This window comes from Miniopterus natalensis, chromosome 16, assembly GCF_054644295.1.
Source record: "Miniopterus natalensis isolate mMinNat1 chromosome 16, mMinNat1.hap1, whole genome shotgun sequence".
In the NCBI taxonomy this organism is placed as follows: Eukaryota; Metazoa; Chordata; class Mammalia; order Chiroptera; family Miniopteridae; genus Miniopterus; species Miniopterus natalensis.
The window spans coordinates 10,507,063-10,528,629 of record NC_142096.1 but is presented as its reverse complement, the minus strand read 5'-3'; the positions used below and the strand labels follow the sequence as shown (position 1 = coordinate 10,528,629).

At 37.9% G+C, this 21,567-nt stretch overlaps 1 protein-coding gene across 1 annotated transcript in view; it reads right to left on the bottom strand.

Annotated features, from left to right (window-relative positions):
- The window catches only part of PKHD1L1 (PKHD1 like 1), a 106,057-nt gene that overhangs the window by 44,769 nt on the left and 39,721 nt on the right, over positions 1-21,567 (bottom strand). The window contains exons 29-46 of the mRNA XM_087825597.1: positions 20,904-21,068; positions 19,820-19,941; positions 18,348-18,480; positions 17,757-17,952; positions 15,984-16,126; positions 15,465-15,569; positions 14,616-14,804; positions 13,685-13,855; positions 12,928-13,154; positions 11,201-12,185; positions 8,852-9,100; positions 8,003-8,152; positions 5,571-5,745; positions 4,472-4,628; positions 3,898-4,054; positions 2,602-2,681; positions 1,865-1,994; positions 786-915 (exon numbers count right to left, since the gene is read on the bottom strand). Of these exons, the coding sequence (XP_087681723.1) occupies positions 786-915; positions 1,865-1,994; positions 2,602-2,681; positions 3,898-4,054; positions 4,472-4,628; positions 5,571-5,745; positions 8,003-8,152; positions 8,852-9,100; positions 11,201-12,185; positions 12,928-13,154; positions 13,685-13,855; positions 14,616-14,804; positions 15,465-15,569; positions 15,984-16,126; positions 17,757-17,952; positions 18,348-18,480; positions 19,820-19,941; positions 20,904-21,068 (3,664 nt within the window). The remainder of the gene's footprint in view (positions 1-785; positions 916-1,864; positions 1,995-2,601; positions 2,682-3,897; positions 4,055-4,471; positions 4,629-5,570; positions 5,746-8,002; positions 8,153-8,851; positions 9,101-11,200; positions 12,186-12,927; positions 13,155-13,684; positions 13,856-14,615; positions 14,805-15,464; positions 15,570-15,983; positions 16,127-17,756; positions 17,953-18,347; positions 18,481-19,819; positions 19,942-20,903; positions 21,069-21,567) is intronic.

The following is a 21,567-nucleotide window of genomic DNA, read 5'->3' as shown; positions in this document are numbered from 1 at the left end:
TGTTGCATGCATTCAAGTGCTTGGCTAAAGCTCTAAGCCAGAAGTTTTCAAATGGCTTTTAATAGCAGAATATTTTCCGCAAACAAAATCTTACATGGGGACCTAACCATAAAAAACGACCCAAATTCTTTATTAGTACAGCAGGTCCTCGAATAACGTCATTGCGTTCAATGTCGTTTCGCTTAATGTTGATGAGATGTCACAGGAACTTAACTCTTGCTTACATCAATCAGCCTGTGGTAAAATTCGGTTTCATTACACTTCATTTTGCTTAAAGCCACAGAATCTATCGCTGACGTTAAGTGAGGACTTACTGTATATATTTATTTTATAGGTTCAAATAAATAATTTTTCATATTGTAAATTCAAATCAATCAGTGAAAATAACACTGGTGATCAACACAATATTAACATTTAGCAAATACATATTTAGCTGTTAGTGTTTTGTTTTTTAAAATTTATTTGATTTATTTTTTTGAGAGAGAGAGAGAGGAAGGAAGGGGGAGAGGGAGCAAGAGAGGGAGGAAGAGAGAGAAACTTGTTGTTCCAGTTATTTATGCATTTATTGGCTGATTTTGTATGTGCCCTGACAGGGGATTGAACCCACAAATTGGGACAATGTTCTCACCAACTGAGCTACCCATCCAGGGCTGTTCATGGTTCTTGATTAGAGGTTTCAAATTTAAATGAAAGAGTTGTGGACCTTCTGAATCATCTCTCTTTTCATAGTTACAAAAAAATCTCTGTTTACAAATCTAAATGATCAGGCCCAGAAGACATCATACCTGTGTCCTGTGCTTGCAATCACTATCTTATCTCCTGGTTTCCACGTTACTGCGTCTTGTAAAGTCAGAGTCCTTTCTCCGGCCTGTGCAGTATGAGCCAAACGAGTCCAGACCACGGGAACAGGCAGACCTGGAGCCAACATACAGACCAAGTATTTCTAAAGATGTGTTTTCTTGGTTATTGAGAACTTTATGCATTTTCATCTCATCCTGGATTGAATCAATATGAGGAAGGTTCATTTTACCTTCATATTTCATAACTTTCTCACAAAAGAAATATGTAGAATGCTTGCGTTATACAGGTAGTGATCAGGTTTGTAATGATATGTATGGGTCTATAAATTAAAGAAAACAGCCTTCTGCACCAACATGTTCCATTATGACCGTCTTCTTTAGGTGAAAGCAATATAAATGTGGTATGAGACTCTTGATAAGATAGGCAGAGGCCTGTTATCTTTGTCATTGTTGACGGGAATTGCTTAAATTGATAATTTAGAGATAAATGATATGTGTGAATTTCTGCAAATCCCATTAGTGTATCTACTGAACACAATGCAGGGCATTTATGATCATAGTGGGGGTATCGTGTTTATATATCCTAAATTTATAAAAGAGACAGATTATTGCAATAGAGAAGACTTCGATATAAAAAGAAATACCCCACGCTTCCTTTAAATACGTTGACCTAAGACCTCAAACATGATCAAAATCATTGCTGTTTGCAGTGATATAGTTATACAAGAATACAGTTATACAAGAGTACAACTACAAATTTATGGTTACATTTCAGGAAGAGCCCATAAACAATCAGCATGACGCTGGTTAGCACTAAATTAGGCAAAAGGTGTTAAGGGAGCACATGGAATGGATGCAGAGAGGCCCAGAAGGGCTTCCCCAAGGGTGGCCTTGGTTGTCAGTCTTGAGCCTACGCAGGGCTGCCACTGGCCTGCATAAAAGAAGGGAATGTGTAAGGACAGGAGCAGCTTGGCAAGTTTTCCTTCAGAGGAAGTTATCAGGACGATTGTCTCGGGTTCCTGGCTGGTCTCCCTGACCAAGTCCCGGAGCCCTTAGGCCCGTACCGTGCAGATCCAGGACTCCCTCGCGCACGGCCAGCGTTTTGGCCCCGTACATGGGGAGCTCCGGAGACCGCAGGTGCCCGTGCAAGGTGATGACGGCCTTGTGCTGAAACGGGGATGCTTCCGTCCCAATCTGCACGGGATTGCACAGGCGTCACTCAGGGAGATCAAACGCAATAGCCACAATTCTAGCCACTCAAAAGGAAAGTTTTCCCGTACGCCCTGTTCCTCCAAGAACTGACTGTTCGGTTGTCAGTATCCTTCTTCCAAAAGATAAACCTGAAACTTTCTAGTCAGCCAAGTGCACTATGCCAGGCCTTTGGAAAGTGCATTGATTGACTTTAGCCACATCTCAGAGCTAACCGTTTTTTTCTGCTCTATTTTAAATTCTGCTCTAGGGTAATATGCTATTATCTTCTCATTAAAAGTGCAAGAATACTCTGGAAAACTTTTCCCAAAAAAGGATGTTGTACTAAAAACAGGGAATTACACAAAGATAAACTTGTGCGAGTTTAGTATAATTAACTGTTTTACACACAGTATTTTATTATTATTATTATTATTATTAATCGCTGATTCTATTACAGATGTCTCCAATTTACCCCCCCCTCCCCCCGCCTTTGCCTCTCTCCACCCTGCACCCGCCTTGCTAGGCCTTCATCACTTTATTGTCTGTGTCCATTTTTTAAAAGAAATGGAGGGAGGTTACCAGTGACTATGTCTCAGGTTCTTTGGTATACCTGAAGAATTCCTCCATCTGTAATTAGAATATTTTCTGCCTGGAGTTCAATGTCAGCTTCATCAAATATTAGCGTTCCACCTAGGAGTCATACAATTTTGAAATATGTCACAAAGAAAATTAATATTAAAAGCTATTCATTCAACTACACATTAAAATTAACTTTATCACTCCGCATGTCACTTCACTTCAGCTCTTCGGCAGCATAAATATAAAAACTTCAGACAAGACCCAGTAAGTGGTAGAAAACTCAAATCCCAGGGCAGATTTTCTCTTGACCACTGGTTATTTTAAATGTTATTAAAATAGCCACATGAATTCTAGTTCTACAAACACAGGGCCACAAAATATAAATTAAGAATGAAACCAATTAAAATTAAAGAAAGGCACTGTTTATAAGAAACTATTATAATGCCAACATTAACTGAACTTTTACCCACTAATTTGCACTAGCAACAGCGATATCCTGATTAGCATTATTAAAGATAGTACTGTGATACATTTTTATAAGACTGATATAAATTTATGACAGAAAACTTGTCCAAGGGCCCAATAGTTAATAACTTCAAACAACTAAAGCACTGTTATTATCCCAGAAGTAAAAACAAAAACAAAATACAAAGGTCTTTGAGCAGCTAAAACCACAAAATTTATACACTAAAGCCTAGAGTATTTTACTCTTGCCAATGATCGCTTCTTTTACATGCAATTGTAACTGTTCTGGTTATTTAGTTTTCCGTAGTTAAATAGAATATCAAGAAGCAGAGAGAACTCCAGGTAACAATGAAAGCAGGTTCAAAGGTGTAGGTGAGAATCACAATCTGGGACCCAAGGGGAGTCAGGGGGAGGTGTCATTTAATGCAAATTTCTATGATTTTACAACCCCTGGGACCCACTACACCAGTGTTTTTCTAAATGGGAAATACCTCTCACTATTGTGATCCACTGCAAGGGGATAGGCATGCACACGTGTGCACACGCACACACGCGTGCACACACACACAGAGTTACTGAAACAAAAGTTTCATGAAATAACATTTAGCTTTAAGAGATGCTCACTCCTAGGAATGCAGTATACTCTGATAGTTTCCATTGTATTTCATTAAAACATTCTGGTTGCAATACACTAAATAACTTCATGCCACAGATGGACTGTAATACTCAAAGAACTCAGTACGACACTCCACATAAAAACATGATACAACTATGGATGTTTATAGTAATGAGTTTCGACTAAATTAATTTTACAGAAATATTCCATACACAGAGTCTAATAAGCAGATTTTCCAAAATTTACCCTGAATGAGCAACATTTTCAGAATCGGGGTGCTTTGATCCAGCAAAACTGTCTGTCCTTTTGTAATCACAACCAGCGACCCTTCCCCTGGAGGGGGCTTTGCTCCCCACGAGGAGCTGGAGGACCAGGCGTCGGCATAGAGGAAGTCAGCACCACCCTGAAACAGAGCGCGGGGACTCAGGCGGGGGTTTTATCAGGATTCCTCACTCCCCTTCTGAAAGGCGAAGAACTCCCAGGAAAATAAACATCTTCATTTATAAGAAGCATAACCTACTTTGAATGTTTTGTAGCTGCCTGTTGGTTTGTTTCACAGTAATAATAAAGTAAAAAATCCATTACTAATTACCCCACAATTAAATAATTACAATTTGAAATAGCAATAAATTTTAATAAGCAAAAAACAAACAAACAAACAAAAACAACCCAAAAACATAACCTACTTTAAATTTATTATAGCCATAGCTCAGTTGTTTTTTGGAGACTTTAACGAAGTAAAAAGTTCGTTACCAATCACCTCGCCTCCCAGATGCTAGCTTTTCTACTGCTGTGGTGAGACGCCCAGCAGCGCCCTTACCCGCCTGGCCATGCCGCTGCTTCCCACGGTGACCTGCACCGGAGCCCACCCTGAGGGCGTGTGGGCGCTGGTCATGCAGATGATCCAGGTCTGGTTGGAATATTTGACGTCACATTTGGCCTCAGCGAGGGTGACGCGAACATCCTGAGTATTTTCACTGTAAAGAAAAAGGGGGGAAACAAAACAGTGATGATTTTCTCAAATTTCTAGGTCACAGAGGCGTTACTGCAAGACTAGCAATCTTACCGTGTGATTCATCAAAGTGCAGATTTGATACTGTATGATTCATCAAAGTGCAGACTTCAAAATATTTGTTCAGAAAAAACACAGAAAAAAAGAGGCCAGGAAATACAAACGCACAAACTAGAAGGTATGCCAGTGTTAGAGAAAACCTGCCTGGGTTCAGTTTATCGAGAAATCCCATGTTGGTCTCCAAGCAGGCACCTTCGTAAGAGACTTTCAGGGGTCGCTTTGTCTATGTGACACTTTCACCACAGTCACAGACCTTAGAGCTTCATCTCCACGTAAAATGCAAGTTCAAGGTAGTGATAAGTACTTCGGGAACTAAAATTGCCTTCTATGATTTGAATGAGCTGGCACTCTGAAGTCAGCCTCACTCACTTAAATGATGAAGCAGGACATACATTTTAGCTAAACAATGAGTGTTTTTAGGAAAAAGGAATCTGGCCAGTTACAATGAAACAGTCCTGATGCATGAAGAGATGTTTCAATGACCCAGCGAAGCAGGTCGTGGTTGGAGACGAGATACTGAGGAAAGTATAACAAGAAGGTGATTTATACTTGTGACGTTAGTAGGATCTGGGGCAGGTTATTTAACCTTCGTAATCTTAACCATAAAATGGGATAAAAAAATATCTCAGAAGGCAGGAGGTTTCAGTGGGGTAGGAGGTGGCCGGCAGAGATTAAGCACTCAGTAAATGCCAGCTATTAGCACTATCATGGTCCTCAAGCATGACTTTCCAGCAGACGGGTACACAGCACATGGCTGCATTTAGCACTGCCCTGGCATACGAGAAAGCAGGCGCAGCGGCTCGGGTGTGGGGACAGGCAGTGATGTGTGCGCCCGCGAAGACAGTACCTGAAGCCGGATCCCACGACCGTAAGGCTGGTGCCCCCTGCAGTGCTGCCTCTCCTGGGGGATATGTGGGCGATGAGTGGAGTCAGTGACACGTTGTACGTGAAGGAAGTTGCGGACTGTGCCAGATCCTTCCCGTTGACCACAGTCACTTCGCAGGCTTGCTCAGGTCCCCTGCCTATGAGAAGAGGGTACAACTGAGTACAGCTCTGCCATCAGGCCCTATTCATTTCCAAAACTCCAAACATTTTCTTTTTATTATGTTTTAATTTAAAGTTTATTGTCCAGTTACAGATTACATTCAATATTATTTTGTATTTGTTTCAGGTGTACAGCATGGTGGTTAGACAATCATATACTTTAGAAAGTGTTCCCCATTATTTCCAGTACTCATCCAGCACCATACATAGTTACTGCAATATTATTGACTATATTCTTTAGGTTGCATTTTATATGTCTGTGACTATTCTGTCTCTACCAATTTGTACTTAGTAATCTCTTCACGTTTTCACTCACCCCCTAACCCCACCTCCCCTCTTGCAACCATCAGTCTGCTCTCTGTATCTATGAGTTTGTTTCGGTTTTGTTCGTTCATTTATTTTGTTCTTTAGATTCCACATACAAGTGAAATCATATGGTATTTGTCTTTTACTGTCTGGTTTATTTCACTTAGCATAATATACTCTAGGTCCATCCATGGTGTTGCAAATGTTAAGATTTCAGTCTTTTTCATGGCCAAGTAACATTCCATTGTATATATGTACCATAGCTCTTTTTATCCACTTGTCTATTGATGGGCACTTGGGTTGCTTCCATATCTTGGCTATTGTAAATAACACTGCAATGAAACATAGGGCTGCATACATTCTTTCCAATTAGTGTCTTGGATTTCTTCAGATATATACTCAGAAGTGGAATTGCTGGGTCATAAGCCAGTTCCATTTTTAATTTTTTGAGGAACCTCCATACTGTTTTCCACAGTGGCTGCACCATCTGCATTCTCACCAACAGTGCATGAGGGTTCCCATTTTTCCACATCCTTGCTAACACTTGTTATTTGTAGATTTATTGACGATAGCCATTCTGAACCAAACATTTTCAATAATATTTTCCTTTCCCCCAAATCACTCTCACGGGCTATATGTGAAGTAATAAGTATCTCTAGCAATTGCCCAAAACATCACAAGGTTCATACACATAAGCAACAGGGAAAAACCCCTCAGACCCTCCCTTGGAGCACCTCACTGTGGACAATTCTACAAACCTGCCTGTTTAGTTTCCTAGTCCTGGAGGAGCCAACATGGCAAATTAGAGCAGGAAGGAAGGAAGAGCTGCTAACGGCAGGCACTCTGACAACAGCAAGGAGCGACAGCTGAAAGCAAGGAAAGAGACAGAAAAACTACGGAAACCCAATACAAAAAAGTCAAATGAAGAGCTAGTGTTAAGGCAAACATCCTGACAGCATTGCATTAAAAAAAAAATAATCAGGATACAAACTCTGACATTAAAGTGATAAATAAACCCGGTCACAATAATGTTCTAGTTTCTTCAATATTCTTTAAGAAGTCAGAGAAAGGTACTAAAATATTTAGAAAAGCTTCATCAAATTTTGTTAATGTTTTTAAAATGTTTGCACATGAAACCTATTTTCTATTTGAGAATATTTCCTTTGGTTCTTCTTAAATTTTGTTAGATAATTAAAAATTGTAGTTTATGTAAAATACCATATATTTAAACTTTACAATATTGCACTGAATTAGGGTTAATGACAGCTTCATTTGATAGATGGAGAAACTGAAGCAGAGAGGAGTTGTTATTAGCTAAGGTGGCACAGTAAATGGCAAACTGAGATTCAGCAGCTCTTCAGAGCCCAGCTCTTAACTGTTAAAAAATTAAAAGAGTCATAATAGCAATTACGTAACATGTCTCAGGTATCATTCCATCCACTTTATACACATTAAGTTATTAAACCTCACAATAATCCTATAAAGTAAGCTAATGTGTTAGTCTCACTTTACAGATGAAGAAACTGAGGCACAGTGAGGTTGAATATCTTACCCAAGGACAGCTTGGGTTTGGCTCTTGGTTCACACTCATAACCATTACACTATCCTGTCTTCAAGGGAAATCCAACACTCCTACAGGAACTAACAATGTTTTCTCCATTAGGCAAGCTTAATAAACTAAGAGCCATCAGTTTATGTCATAAACTGAAACCCTGCAATTTATTATAAACAATTCAATTGACCCATGTTACGAGTCTTGAAACACATAAACATCAAAAAAATTCTGAAGAAATTGCTTAAAATCAGGACAGTTGTAAAGGTGATTCAATTGCCCTGAAGACACAAAATCTTGAAAACAGAAATGCAGTCTCTGATCTTTATAAAATTAACCATTTCTCAAAGACTGGACTTTTTTTTCTGACAACTTACCATCATTAGGTGGAATTTTACATAATAACGTTGTGTCATCAGATTTAAGCCTATCGACTGCACATTCTGAGCCACACACTAATATTTTGGAATTTTGTGGATGAAACCCGGTGCCTGTCACAGTCATGGTCTGACCACCACCGAAGCTCCCTAGTGAAGACATAAAAATGGGAAAAACAAAACAGATTAAAAGAAAACCTCTTCTATGTATATACTTAACTTTATTTTAACATCTGAAATAGAAATGACATTAATTAAAAGATTCTCATAAGTGAAATAATATTTATAGTATAGTATATTAATGCAATACAATCTCTCTCTATTGTAATGTTTTAAATCTTCACTGAGTAAATGTCACGTCTGGTCATTTGTTTCAACTACTAGGAACTAAAATTTTCTTAGAGATGTCACAAAGAATTTCAGAGCAGTAAAAACATGAATGTACAATTACTGTTTTAATTAAGAATACATTGTTTATACTTCCATAAGACTTCTAGTAACTGAAATAATTTTCAAATAGAAAAAAAAGTTATGTAGACAATTACAGGCCAGTGATATCTAAACATAATTTTAAAAGAAATTTCCACATACAACTTGTCCATCTTAAGTAGGGTTAACTTTTAAATGAATTATATAGCAGTAAGAGAAATATAGGCATTAAACTGATATTTTGAAATGATTAATTGATGCCTTTGCATTCTTATTTATTTGATGCATAAACAAACATATTTTTAATGTGTTTTAAAAAACTACAATTTTAGCAGTGTTTGAAGAGTGTTTTTTTCCCTAAATAAGGTGTTTATTGGAACAACATAAAATATTTGTAGGTTCCTGCACACTGCTGACTACCTTGGGTTGGGTGGATATGGCGAATGGTAAGTGGGTACTCAAATACAACTGTGGACACAGCAGAGCCTTTGGTCTCATGACGCAGCATCACAGGGAACGTGCCACCAGCATGCTCTCCAACGATGCATTGCAGTACACTGTCATTGACCATGGTTACATTGCACTGGATGCTATTTATCATCACTGAAATTTCCGAGATATCAGTACCCAAATTAGATCCAGTGATCTGAATTTTGGTTCCTGGTGGACCTTTAAAAAAGGAACAAACAATATAAATATATCTAAATTCTAATACACATGCATTTAAGATATACTTACCTACTTCCACAAACAAAATAATATCCAGTATTTAAAAATGGGTATAAATATCAATGAAACATGTTGTGTCATATACATTATGGTTCGTGGGACAGTAACTGTAAGTTATGACAACATTCCTTACTTTTCAGCCCCTTTTGTCCATTCTACTGAGTTGTATGTTACTAATTCAGGCCAGGTGAGAAGAAAGGACAAGAGAAGATAGATCCAGAGTTAGGAGTGTGAATGTCTGAGCAGGAGGTGGTGGGCTGGGGTATATTTTAGGAATGAGCTTACTGTTTTTATTTTTGGTACTTTCCAGCTATTAGAAACTCTTTGAGGGTGGATTATTTTTCTTAATTCAAATATTTTCCATAGATATAACTTGAAAAACAAATTATGATAGATAATTAGGTGTAACATAGTAAACACAGAAATGATGAATTAAAGACTTGTAGATGAATGTTGATGCTTTGAATAAATGTACACAGAACAAAGTACTTCAATCCCTCTGTTCATTCCCTTTCCCCTTCCTTTTGACAAAAATGCATTGAAGACATTAAGCACATGGAATTTTTCATAGGTCATCCGAATAACCTACATATCTAAGTATTAAGTGAGTAGATATTGAGCAACATAACTTGTTATAAATGCAGAGTCACCAAGTAGTAGTTTGATTTTAATTCAAGTAGGAATAGTAAAAATAACCTTATAATTGACCATTGTAAAGATCATTAAAATATATGTTGTCATTTTAAAGACAATACACTGATATTAATGAGATCTTTTATGGTAGAATAATTTTAAGATCCAAGTTAAAATATGCTTTTGGGAGTCTTAAATTTTTAATTTTGTCAGGCATTTTCACCTTCCAAATGAAAGTGTTGCTTTAAGTGTAATCTATTGCCTTGTCTCTTCAGTAAATAAAACAGCTCAATTCTACTTTCTACAAGTTTTATGTCTTCAAATAGATTGTTTTGAAAGAGACATTCAAAGAGAGAGCTGACATATAAATGGCTTATAGAAATAAGGAACATATGCCAATATTTAGTTCATCATTTGCAATGACTACAAATATATGGGGGAAAAGTCATTGTTATTGAAAATGTCATTGTAATTGTTAATGTTTGTTTTTCAAAAAATGAGAAAACTTGATGCATCAAAGAAAATTTCAGTAGCAAACTTCTTGAAGGCAGAGAATACATCTTACCCAAACTTGACACTTTGCTAGTAATATAAACTAAAAAACACTTTGTAAAGGTTAACATTGAATGAGTTCTTTATTAAAAGTACCATTCTAAGTTATATTTTATCAATGACATGCAGTTTCACCAGTAAAAAGGAGAAAAACCAAGATGTGAACCCAGGCCATCAGGACCATGTTCTCACCCATGACACTACAGCCGCCTCTCCAGAATTTATTACACAGATGACAAGCATTCCAATAGCTTGAAGATGATCAGAAATAGCCTAACATGACGACAAAGATCACAGCGACAAAGGATCTATCTATCTTAGCTTAGAAAAAATGAGTCATGCTAAATTAAAGAAATCTTTATTTTATATTATTTCTCTAACTGAATGAGCCAATTACCTCTTTAAAAGGATTCTATTGTGCTAATAAATTAATAACCAATTTTAGTTTCATAGCAACAAGGTATTCCAAAAAATTCTCTGTTAGTAAGATCAACTTCTTGTGAATTTTAACAGGTGTTTTCTGTGCCATATCAATCAACATTAATGTCATAAATTAATTAACAATTTTAGACTCTATCTATTTCTCTTTCATTTTAAAATTTAGGTCAAATTAACAGGGATTTTGTTTCAAAATATCAGTGGAATTTGACTAAAAATTTTATCCCAAGAATGTACAAAAAATAATCACAAAATAGAGACTACACAGAACTGGAATCCCATGTATTAACTGGTTTAAACAGGAGTGTCTAAAACTATATCTTAATAATCTTTTATAAACCTTATTCTAATTCTATGCTAAGAAGTATTACTGATAATACATCAGGACAATAAAAAGGTGGGTACTGGAGTACCTACCTGTACTTGGAACAATTTCTCTGAGAAGTGGAGTGTCCTCCAAGGCATACGTGAAGGACAGAGGGGGATAAGCGACTGCGTTGACGCCGATCCTCACGCTGACCCGCCCAGCTGCTCCGGCTGGGGTTCGGCAGTAGACTTCACTGGAGTTGACAGAGAGAATTCGGCAAGGTTCGTCCCCAACAGTGACAGTGGTGTTGCCTGGACAGAAGCCATTGCCTGTGATCACCAAAGTAGTTCCACCGCCAAGGCTTCCAGAAGTGGGTGTGACAGACGCTACTGCGGGGCTGCTGACACTCAGGTTCCCCAGGGCCAAGCCCTTGCTTCCCACCACAACACGCACGGGGTGAAGTCCAGCCGGGAGAGGAGTCACAAGAACGGTGATGTTATTGTCGTGCACGTCGGTTGCTCTGAACTGCTGGCTTCCGATGAAAACAGCAACGTCCTCCAAGGCAGTGCCAAAACCTTCTCCTTCAATCTGAGCTCTTACAGATCCGCTGATAGAGTCGGGGGAGATTCTTGTGATAAAGGCAGTGATGCTTTCTAGGTAGGAAAAGCTGCAGTTGCCCTGACACTGGGCAGGCACTCCATGGATCAGAACCTGTACTGTCACCAGCTGGGGGGGAGCGGGAGATGTTTCACACTCAATGCTTGTATAACTCACTGACAGAACTTCACATGGAAAACGACCCATGAGGACCTCTACAGCTGTAGAAGACACTGAGAATCCAGAGCCCTTGATGGTCACTTTTGTCATTCCTGTGATTGACCCTGCATCTGGCAACACCCTATCAATGTTCGGCAAAAGTACAAATCGCCTATCGAATTCATTGGACGGGGTGTTGATAGCAATGCCCAGGTTGTAGACAGTTAGAGTGACAATTTCCCTGATGCCAACATCCATTGAGTTTTGAGGGTCAATACGACATACAATGGAATTGGTGCTACTTTCTTCTACAACACAGGGGTAGCTACCAATTGTAACCTGAAAGTAAATGAATGTGAAAATGGGTCAATACATTTCTCTAGTACAAGTTTAAATTTTGTATTATCGGCAACTAAATTTTAAAAAAATTACTCAAGTGCAAGTTTTTATGCATAAAGTTGTTTTGGGGAATTGATTACAGTATATCTTGGATTAATCTTAAAACAATTATGATTGTCCATAAATGTTCACAGCTACACTATTCATAATAGTCAAAAAGGTCAATACAACTCAAATGTCCATGAACTGATGAAGGGGTAAGTAAAATGTGTGTGCCATACAATGGAATATTATTCAGCCATAAAAAGAAATGAAGCTCTGATACGGGGCACAGCACGTATGAACCTTGAAAACAATATGCTTAGTGAATAAAGCTGGTCACAAATGGCATATTGTATGATTTTATTTATAAGAAATGACCAGAATAGGAAATCCACAGAGACAGGAATTAGATTAGTGGTTGTTTAGGTCAGAGAGGTAGGGAGGAGTTGGAAGTAATGTCTAAGGGTTGTGGGGTTCCTTTTGCAGTAATAAAATGTTCTAAAATTGACCAGGGTGATAGATGTGTAACTGTGAATATACTAAAAGCTATTGAACTGTGCACTTTAAATGGGTGAATTGTATGGTATGTGCATTATAATCACAATAAAGCTGTTAGAAATTAAATTATGAGGTTATGGACAAAAATGTCTTCCTTTTATTGAATATATAAAAGTGAAAATGGAGAGCTTTATAGTCTTACCTTATTAGCACATGTGAGATTACTGAAGCCATGTCCAGTAATCGTTATCAATTCATTTACTGTTCCAGTAGCTGGACTAATGTTGCTTATGGATGGTGAAAAACACCGTGAAAGCTCAAAGAGCAATCTATCTGAATTGTTAACCCCAGGATTGTTCAGGCCACACAGGGGTTCTGTTGCTGGGCAGCCTGCCACAGAGCTTCCCAAGTTCAGATTCACAGGTTCTCCTTTAGACAAAAGAACTGCCTGTAAGTCATGGATGATATTCTAAAATAAGAAGTTTTCAGATTGCATTACTCTTTATTTTGACCATGGTGGTTTATATTCTGGTAAACCTTTTTTTTTTTTTCCCCCTTAATGTTAAAAGAAAGACCTGGACAAAGATGATACAGTAAAGAGTGAATATAAAATTAACTTATTTTCCAATTTGTCCAAGGCCAGATCCCATGAGGAAAATACAACAATAACATCATCTCACATTTTAACATATTTTTGGGCACATACAGAATATCAGAACTTTAAAAATATTATATCTTATTTGAGGCGCACGGGATCCTGGGGGAATGGCAGGACAACATTAACATGAACCTTATTTTATAGAATAAATTCCAGCCTCAGAGTAGTCCAGACCTGCTCCAGGTCATGCGGCTGGTAAGGGACAGAAGCAGGGTTTGGCCCAGCCACCTGCCTCCTGCTCCAGAGAGGTCAATTACAGCTGCGTCACCGGAGCGACAGGGTGCCTGTCTTGAACTCTCACCCCGAGTATATGCGGCTTCGGCGCTGCCCACAAGCAGGCGCAGGGGAAGGTGCCTGGTCTCCGCGGGCAGCACGTTCACGACGCCTTGGAGGAAAACGGAGCGGGCCTCGTCCACGTGCCCGCTGCTGTAATAATGGGTCCCGGGCGAAGTGAACTGGTAAGAAAATGAACCTGCCAGAATATAAGATTGCACACAATAAATACAGGCAGTTAATGCACCTTTGAAAAGAAATTTGAAGCGATCGTTCAAACGCACATGCAGATGACAGGTTTCTTTTTTTCATTTATGCGCTACTTCCACAGAAAGCAAGCAGTGAGGAAATGACTCCCTGGCTTTAAAGAGCTCTCTTGTATAATGAAATGACAGTCCAAGGACACAGGGTTCAGCACTGACTTTTCTAGAAAACTACGTCAAGTGTGGCATAACTTACCAAATTTTAAAGAACTCGACATAGAATAAACAATAAAAAAAATAATACTTAGTGTTCATGAGTAAAAAAGTTTCAAACTGCTACATGTATGAACTAAAATAAACACTTTACAGAGTTGTCCTAGGAGAAATACTGATTTTAAAGCTGATCTCAATCAACAGAATTTCATTACTTGCTAGCAGACTGGTATGATTTAAAAAATATTCCAATTTTCTTTGCATTTTGCTTGTTTCTATATATTTTTTTCACCTGATTTATTCCAGAATGAATAAAGATATTTTCGGTATCAGAAACTCATCACCGATGTATTAAAGTACCTGGCTTACATTCACTTACAGCTTAAGAATTTTTAATTTTTTACTACAGCAATTAAAATGCCAACTAAATCATTTTGTATATACTATTTGTACAAATGTATTTTAAATCTAGACAAAGTATCTTTTTTATTATATCTAGAAAAAAAGAAGCAGGATGCAAAACCGAGCAAAGTGGAAACATACCGGATGCAGATTTTTCTCTTCCATTCGTGAATCCTTTGCCGTCGTAAGTTACGCTTCCAGGAGTGGCGACAGAGAAGACGCTGTACCCCACTCCCCTGAGAAAGGGGTGTGCTTGCCAGTGCCACACCACTGTGTCTCCCACAGACACATTCAAGACGGACGGCGACCAGGCATAGCCTGACCCATGCACTGGGAGCAAAAATTGGGCCACGTTTCATAAGAAGAAGAAAAAAGGAAAAAAATTCTTATATCTTTGAAACTATTGCATTTTTACAGAGCTACTAGTGAAATCTTTTAAAATAACATTGTAAAACTTTTATGTGCGTAATTTAAACATGTAACAAAAATAAACAGAAATAATGAAAATTAAGGAAAAAAATAAACCACATACACAACAAAACTGATGACCAAGAGACAATCTGAAAATAATCGGGAAGTCCATCAGCTGTTCAGGCATGAAATATGTTAAAGCTGATTAATTCTTTAAACATAATTTTTCTCAGGCAAACAGGAATACAAAAAAAATCTGTATAATTTCAATTTGAATGTTCATTAAGAAACCCATGGCTGATAACAAAATACAGTAATTCAGGAGGTGCTGTACTGCAGTAAAACCCAACGGCAATTACTGAACCTGGACACTAAAATCTGGCCTTTTGGACTCAAGTCTACCATTGATTCACTCTCTGTGTGGCCTGTTTGTCAAGGGGATGGATACCACTGACAAATTATAGAAAGAAATAACAATAGATATTCTCTGAAAACTTTCAAGTACAAATTAAATAAAAACCAAATTAATTTCAAGGTAAGTGCTTCCATTATATCCAATATATAAATGTTGGCCTATACCTGAATCTTCCCCATCGTTGGTAATCCTGAATACATTCCCCGTTGAAGGGAGAGTACACTTTATGACCTCTGATGATGATGATGTCACGCTACAAGGGAAGGACCCTAGAAAGAATAAAGATGGGGTAAAAAAATTTTCTCAAATATTTTTTTGAACTATAGAAATAAAGTATAATTACTAAAAAGTCAAGGCCTTACAAAAACTCACATTATATAGTAGGCTTTGGGTACAGTTTTCTGATAGTAATCGTGTTTGAGTCTTGATTTTTAGAACAAAAACCTTCCTCTTTTTAAGTGTTTTGCTCACATTAAATGCACAATCATTACTTATTGAAATCGAAAGCAGTTATTCAGTTTCTCTTCACCACCTTAACCAAATACACTTAACCTTTTGTGCACTGATAGGAAGTTAAAGTTTCCATGATTGAGAATATTTGAGTAATAACTCAGCACCTATAGCACATCCTTTAATGTGGGGAAAAAAATGAAGCCACCCTCCTGTGAGGATGATCCTCTTACCTAAGAGCACAGTGTTCTCAGTGGGTATCGTGCTAAACCCCAAACCCGTTATGGTGATCTCAGTTCCCCCATATAAGGAACCTCTCTGCGGAAACATGCCGTTCACATCCAAAATATACTGTATAGAAGCATTTAACTTGTCTCTGCAAGAGAAAAATTAATAGATGTTTCAATGAGCTTTCCAGGGGTCACGTTGTTAAACTTTTACTAGCAGCTGATTCATTTAAAAAGAGAAAGTAACTGGATATTTAATTAAACAATACGTTTTCAAACTAATTATCATGAACCTCAATTTGGTTAGATGGCATATAGATAATAGTTTCTCCCTACCTATGAAAATTAGATTTCTGAAAATCCCATGGTAGTAGAACTTGAGATAAAATATTTTAAAATATTATGGGAAAAATACAGTTATGAGAACTGAGGTCACAAGAAATACATAAAATCCTTTAAAATATTTTACATAGTCATTAGAGTAAAACATAAAGGCAGCACTATCTATAAAAAAGAATAGCAATGAAATTTCATATACTTTATATGAATAATAAAAGTTTTGAGCAATTAATTTCAATTTATCTGTCTGTGTTTGTTGGAAATTTGTCCTGACCTCTCTTCCCATTACTTCAATGAGACGGTTTTTAATTTATTTTGCTTTGTTACAAACAATGTGTCTACTAAGAGGCCATCAAAACATACAATGCTTTTCAGACGTGACAAAGAGTGGGCTCCTGCAGGCCAGCTCTGACCGTAACCTGAATGAGCCTCCGTGTTAACTTTTAACTCCCTCAGCTTAATGAAATGGGTATTTCTTGAACGGCCACCCAGCTACGCAGTCAGTCTGCTGTCAGTTCTGCCCATTGTGTCATGATGTGGAAGCGCAAGCCAGCGGCTTTTCCAGAACCCAGGCGCTCTGCCCCTGGATCCCGGGCGGGATGCAGCTCTGAGGCTGGTGTTTACTGTTTGTGTGCCCGTCTTCTTTCCCCTCCCACAAGGATTCGCTGCGATCATTTCTCCTTCCACTCTGACGGCAGCTTTACTCGCTTTTTCTCAATCTTTAAATCCCTGTTTCTTATTTTTTCTATGTATTCGAAAACTGTAACTTCCTACGCTAGAACCAACGTTTTACCAGTTAACGAACAGCTTTTGGGGAAGAAAATAACTAAACACTTACTTAAGGCACGTGAGAGCTGGAGAAGGATCTGTGATCCTCTCCTTCAGATGACCAACTCCTACCCACTTTTTGGCTTAATTGTCACCTTTCCAAAGAACTCCTCCCTTTCCTTCAGGAAAAGTTAGCTTTCTTTGTTACATACTCTTACAGCACCTGGTAGCTCTCCATAGCCTTTCGCATGTATAATTAAGTTACTATGTAATCCTCTGTTTGAAATCTTCCTCCCCAACAAAATTGTGGCATCACTAATGAAGGGGGGCTTGTTCCTCTATTATCCATGATGAATCCAGCCCCGAGCAAGTGCCTACCCCCTAGTAACTGCGTGACAAGTATTTATTTCCAGAATGAATGAAAATCATGTAACATATACATAAACCTATTTCTGCAGAGAATCTTACAACCTAATCTGAATGATCATGGTCTCAGAACTAAGAATTATGTGCACTTTATGAGATATTCTCAGAGCTTTTTGCAAAGGGAGATGTAGAGAGGTGAAGAAAGCAACTAAATATTATAAGGTTAACGACTATTTCTTCTCCTATCCTGACCCTATTAGCCCCATGTGATCCACAGAGCCATCGAGCTCGCGTTCACTGCCGTACCTTGTCGATGCAAAACCCCAGTCTCTGACTTCTACACAGATGGAGTGTTTTCCAGGGGACAACTTGGGCAAAAGGCATCTGATATCGGTGAAGTTCCAGTGAAGATCCTGGCAGGGTTTTCCTCCAACATACACCTTCACGCTTCGTGTGAGCTCAGTTCCAAAGTTATAACCCTTAATTGTTAAGTTAACTTCTCCTATTATTTAAAATAAAAAAGTTTTACAGAAAGGTGCCACTTAGTATGCAGTATGCAATGTGCATATTAAATAAACCAACTCATCTCTTTCACTGGATTCAGGAAATCCCAACACTTTAGAGGCAGAAGAAAAATCAGTGAAAGAGCTGACAACTGCCACCTGGAGACACGAGTCATGTTTAGTTGTTAAGACGGCAAAGTACTTTTAAAAAACTTAATATTTTTCTCCTAGTGCGCATGTTCCTAGTGAATTGACAAATAGGCTAATCTACGGTTTAAAAAAACAACTCGTGACTGGTTTTGTTTAAGAAACGGAACTGCAGGGGAAAATGTTTGAGAACCTTTCTAGAAATGGTTTATATATGTCAAATAACATCTTATTGAGAATTTCTTACCTAGTATTGTCCATACTTTTGGACTAAAATCAGTCATCACTGGAGTCTGTAAACAATTATAACTAAAAGCATCCTTTGCTGTGGCTTGAAATCCATTGGTTATAACTGAAATATCAACTGTACCCTCAGTTCTCTGAAATAAGAGGAAAAAAATAAAGCAATCAGAAAATGTTAAATGTTGAGATGCAGCTATCCAATGGCCAAAAGCAATCAGAATTATTCAAAATAAACTTCCAAAGATGTTTTCTTTCAAAGTTATGAATGAGAGTCAGTTTTCAGATATTTAGAAAGTCCTGTTTTCAAATGTAGGTTGCCTATTTAAATTCTTAGGATAAAGGCATATGATATAGTGGGTTTGATCAATTTAATTGCATCTATATTACTGAATTCCAGAGGATTAGGCAATATAGTCTAGAAGCTCTGAACAAGTGATTCTCTAACTGATAAAATATAAGATACAAAAAGTTGTGATGTTTTGCTCTTAAAACAGACTCAAATATATTATATTTATTTTTGTTCCCCTTCACTGACAAATCACATTAGTATATCTTGAGCTAGCCTAGATCCAGAATCTAAGACTAACACTTGGACCCTTAAATAAATGTTTGGTGTGTTCACTGGTAGGGCACATGCTCAATTGCCAGTTAGAAAAAGCACTTTTTATACCTAGTCTTTACTTAATGCACACTGATTGTATAACTTAATGTCATAATTTAAACAAACTAGGTTTTAACTGACCTACCCTCCAGATTCTCATCATGATTATTCAGTCCAATGCACGCTGAAATTTACTTTTCCTACAGGTTTCGACTGCATGAGACCCACCTTAGTCTGCTACACTTTTTAGATGTTAGGGGCTGGATTCACCATCCTTTTGCACATAAGAAGCAAGCCAGAGTCTTTGTTTTAGTTTAAACACTACTTTTAAAAATAAAGAACAACGATTGGTTCTAAAATGGAGTATTCCATCGGGAACTTCAGTTTTTTTTCATCAACAAACTGAAACTTTAACACATTTAAAATATACAGTCCTTTTTATAAACTAAAACTGTCTAAACGTGGTTCCCTGAATTTTTTAGACTATTTATTAATGCTAAAATTTTTTCATCCTTTGGTTTACCTGGTCAACTCCCATTCATCCTTCAAGCTCTGACAGGACATCAACTTTACTTGTGAAACTCTAACACCCCCTTCCCACATGTTTTGTCTTTGTCTCTAGTCCTATTATTTCATATCGAACACACTGTTTAGTGTTGGCTTATGTGTCTGTCTTCTTTAATGATATTTGAAGTATCTAAAATATGGAGTAATATTTTGTATTTGAATATTAGCAGAATGATGTTGAAGAAATAATTGTTAAAGAGCATGACTGAAACTCTGCACTTCCTAATTACTTAATTTGTTTAACCCTCTACTGAGATGTTCCTTAATTCGTAAGATTTCAGATAAGTGACTAAAATCAGATGTCTTACTTTTGGGGTTCTGCAGGTTATCTCATTCAAATCCCCATCAATCACACTGCAGGTTTCATTTCCAACTAGTACCTTTGAATTTTCATTAAAGCCAGATCCAGATAGAGTCAGAAGAGTACCACCTACATAAGGAAGAAAACAACCCAACAACAGATTAACTGTAACAAAAGGAAACTGGCAATAATCTCACTTATCATTCAAGAACTGTCTAACCATCCAAGAGATGGGCTGGCAAACAGATCAGGGACCAGACTCAAGATGTAGACAATCATACCACACACCCGAGCCTGCGCTCCGAAGTCTGAAACTGTAAAGGAGCTGGGCTAAGTAATTTAATGAAATAACAGACTGGCAACCAACACTGTTTTTGGGACATTCCCAGTGGCAACTTCTATTTCCCCTAGTGCCTTCTTCATCCTGGAGAAAACTTACACTGTTTCTATTTGCTCAACCATTCCATGGTGGGACATGAGAGTGAATGAAGACTCTTACCAAATCCCAAATCTCAGTATCTCTTAGTGAAAACTAAGAAAAAATATTCCAATGAAGTAAAATAAAATAAAGTAAAATAGAAATGCAAAACACGCCCAAAAGTTCGAGGCTAGCACAAAATTATAAACTAAGCACGGTTAAACAAACAACAGACAGAAAACCCACAAAGGAAAGGAAACAACAGGCGAAATGTGCTCTTTTCTTCTCATTGTCTGCGCCGCCTCCTTCCCCCAATGTGTTCCCGGAACTTTTTCTGGGTCAAGTAGCTCCATTGAGACTGTGGTTACAAATGGAGCAGCTGGTAAGCAGAGTAATAACTAATAAATCTTATCTTGACATAACTGATGAGCTTGTTATAGAAACATGTAATAATTGATGATATTAATTCAATAACCTAAGATGTAAGTATAAGCAATGGCCCTGACTCGAGCTTCATAGGAAACAAAAGAATCAGTCAGCCAGTTAATCGCTGTGACTTCTGAGGGGGAGTCTCTTTGTTCTGTACGAGGGAGGTTTGGGCTCCTGTCCTTCCACCCTGTTCTAGAAACAGTGCAGTGAAATGATGGAAATGAGTGCAACCATCAACTATTACCTGCCAGGCTTCCAGAAAGAGGCCAGATGTGCGAGATCTGACTCTGGTAAGTGAAGTGGGATACCTGGTCCTCTGCACTCCGCGCCAGTCCGACGTCGGCCATGGACACAGACACTGGGAAATGGCCAGCACTTCCTTTCAGAATCTGGCATTTGATCTCATTTTCTTGGGGTAAAAAAAAACAAGGAACAAAACGATAAAGCCAATGTTTTTATGAGACCAAATCACTGAAATGTTATACTTGCAAATATAAGCACTGACCTTCACTGTTACACACCCAGAAGATACACCTAAAGAAACTTATACACCTAGTTTCAACCTATTAAAATTAAGAAATACACCTAGGATTATGAAAGATAGTTTTTAGGGAAATAAATAATTACAGCCTTCATTTTTTTCAAGAGCAGAAAAGGTGAATAATTTTAAATTCTATGTTAATGGATGGAGGTTCTGTTGGACTGGAAGTCGGGGAAGATGGCCACGCCCCCTTCTACACAGGCAGAGGGACCATGGAGTAACAGAGTGGCAATTCATATATTTCTCTGTCCCAGAGACATACCAAAGAAGGAACGGTTTCAAAGTAATCACTGTATGAAGGAAAAAAGCAGAAAAATCAACTACCATGGAATGAAGAACCTGTACAACAACAAAAGGATTAGTCTGT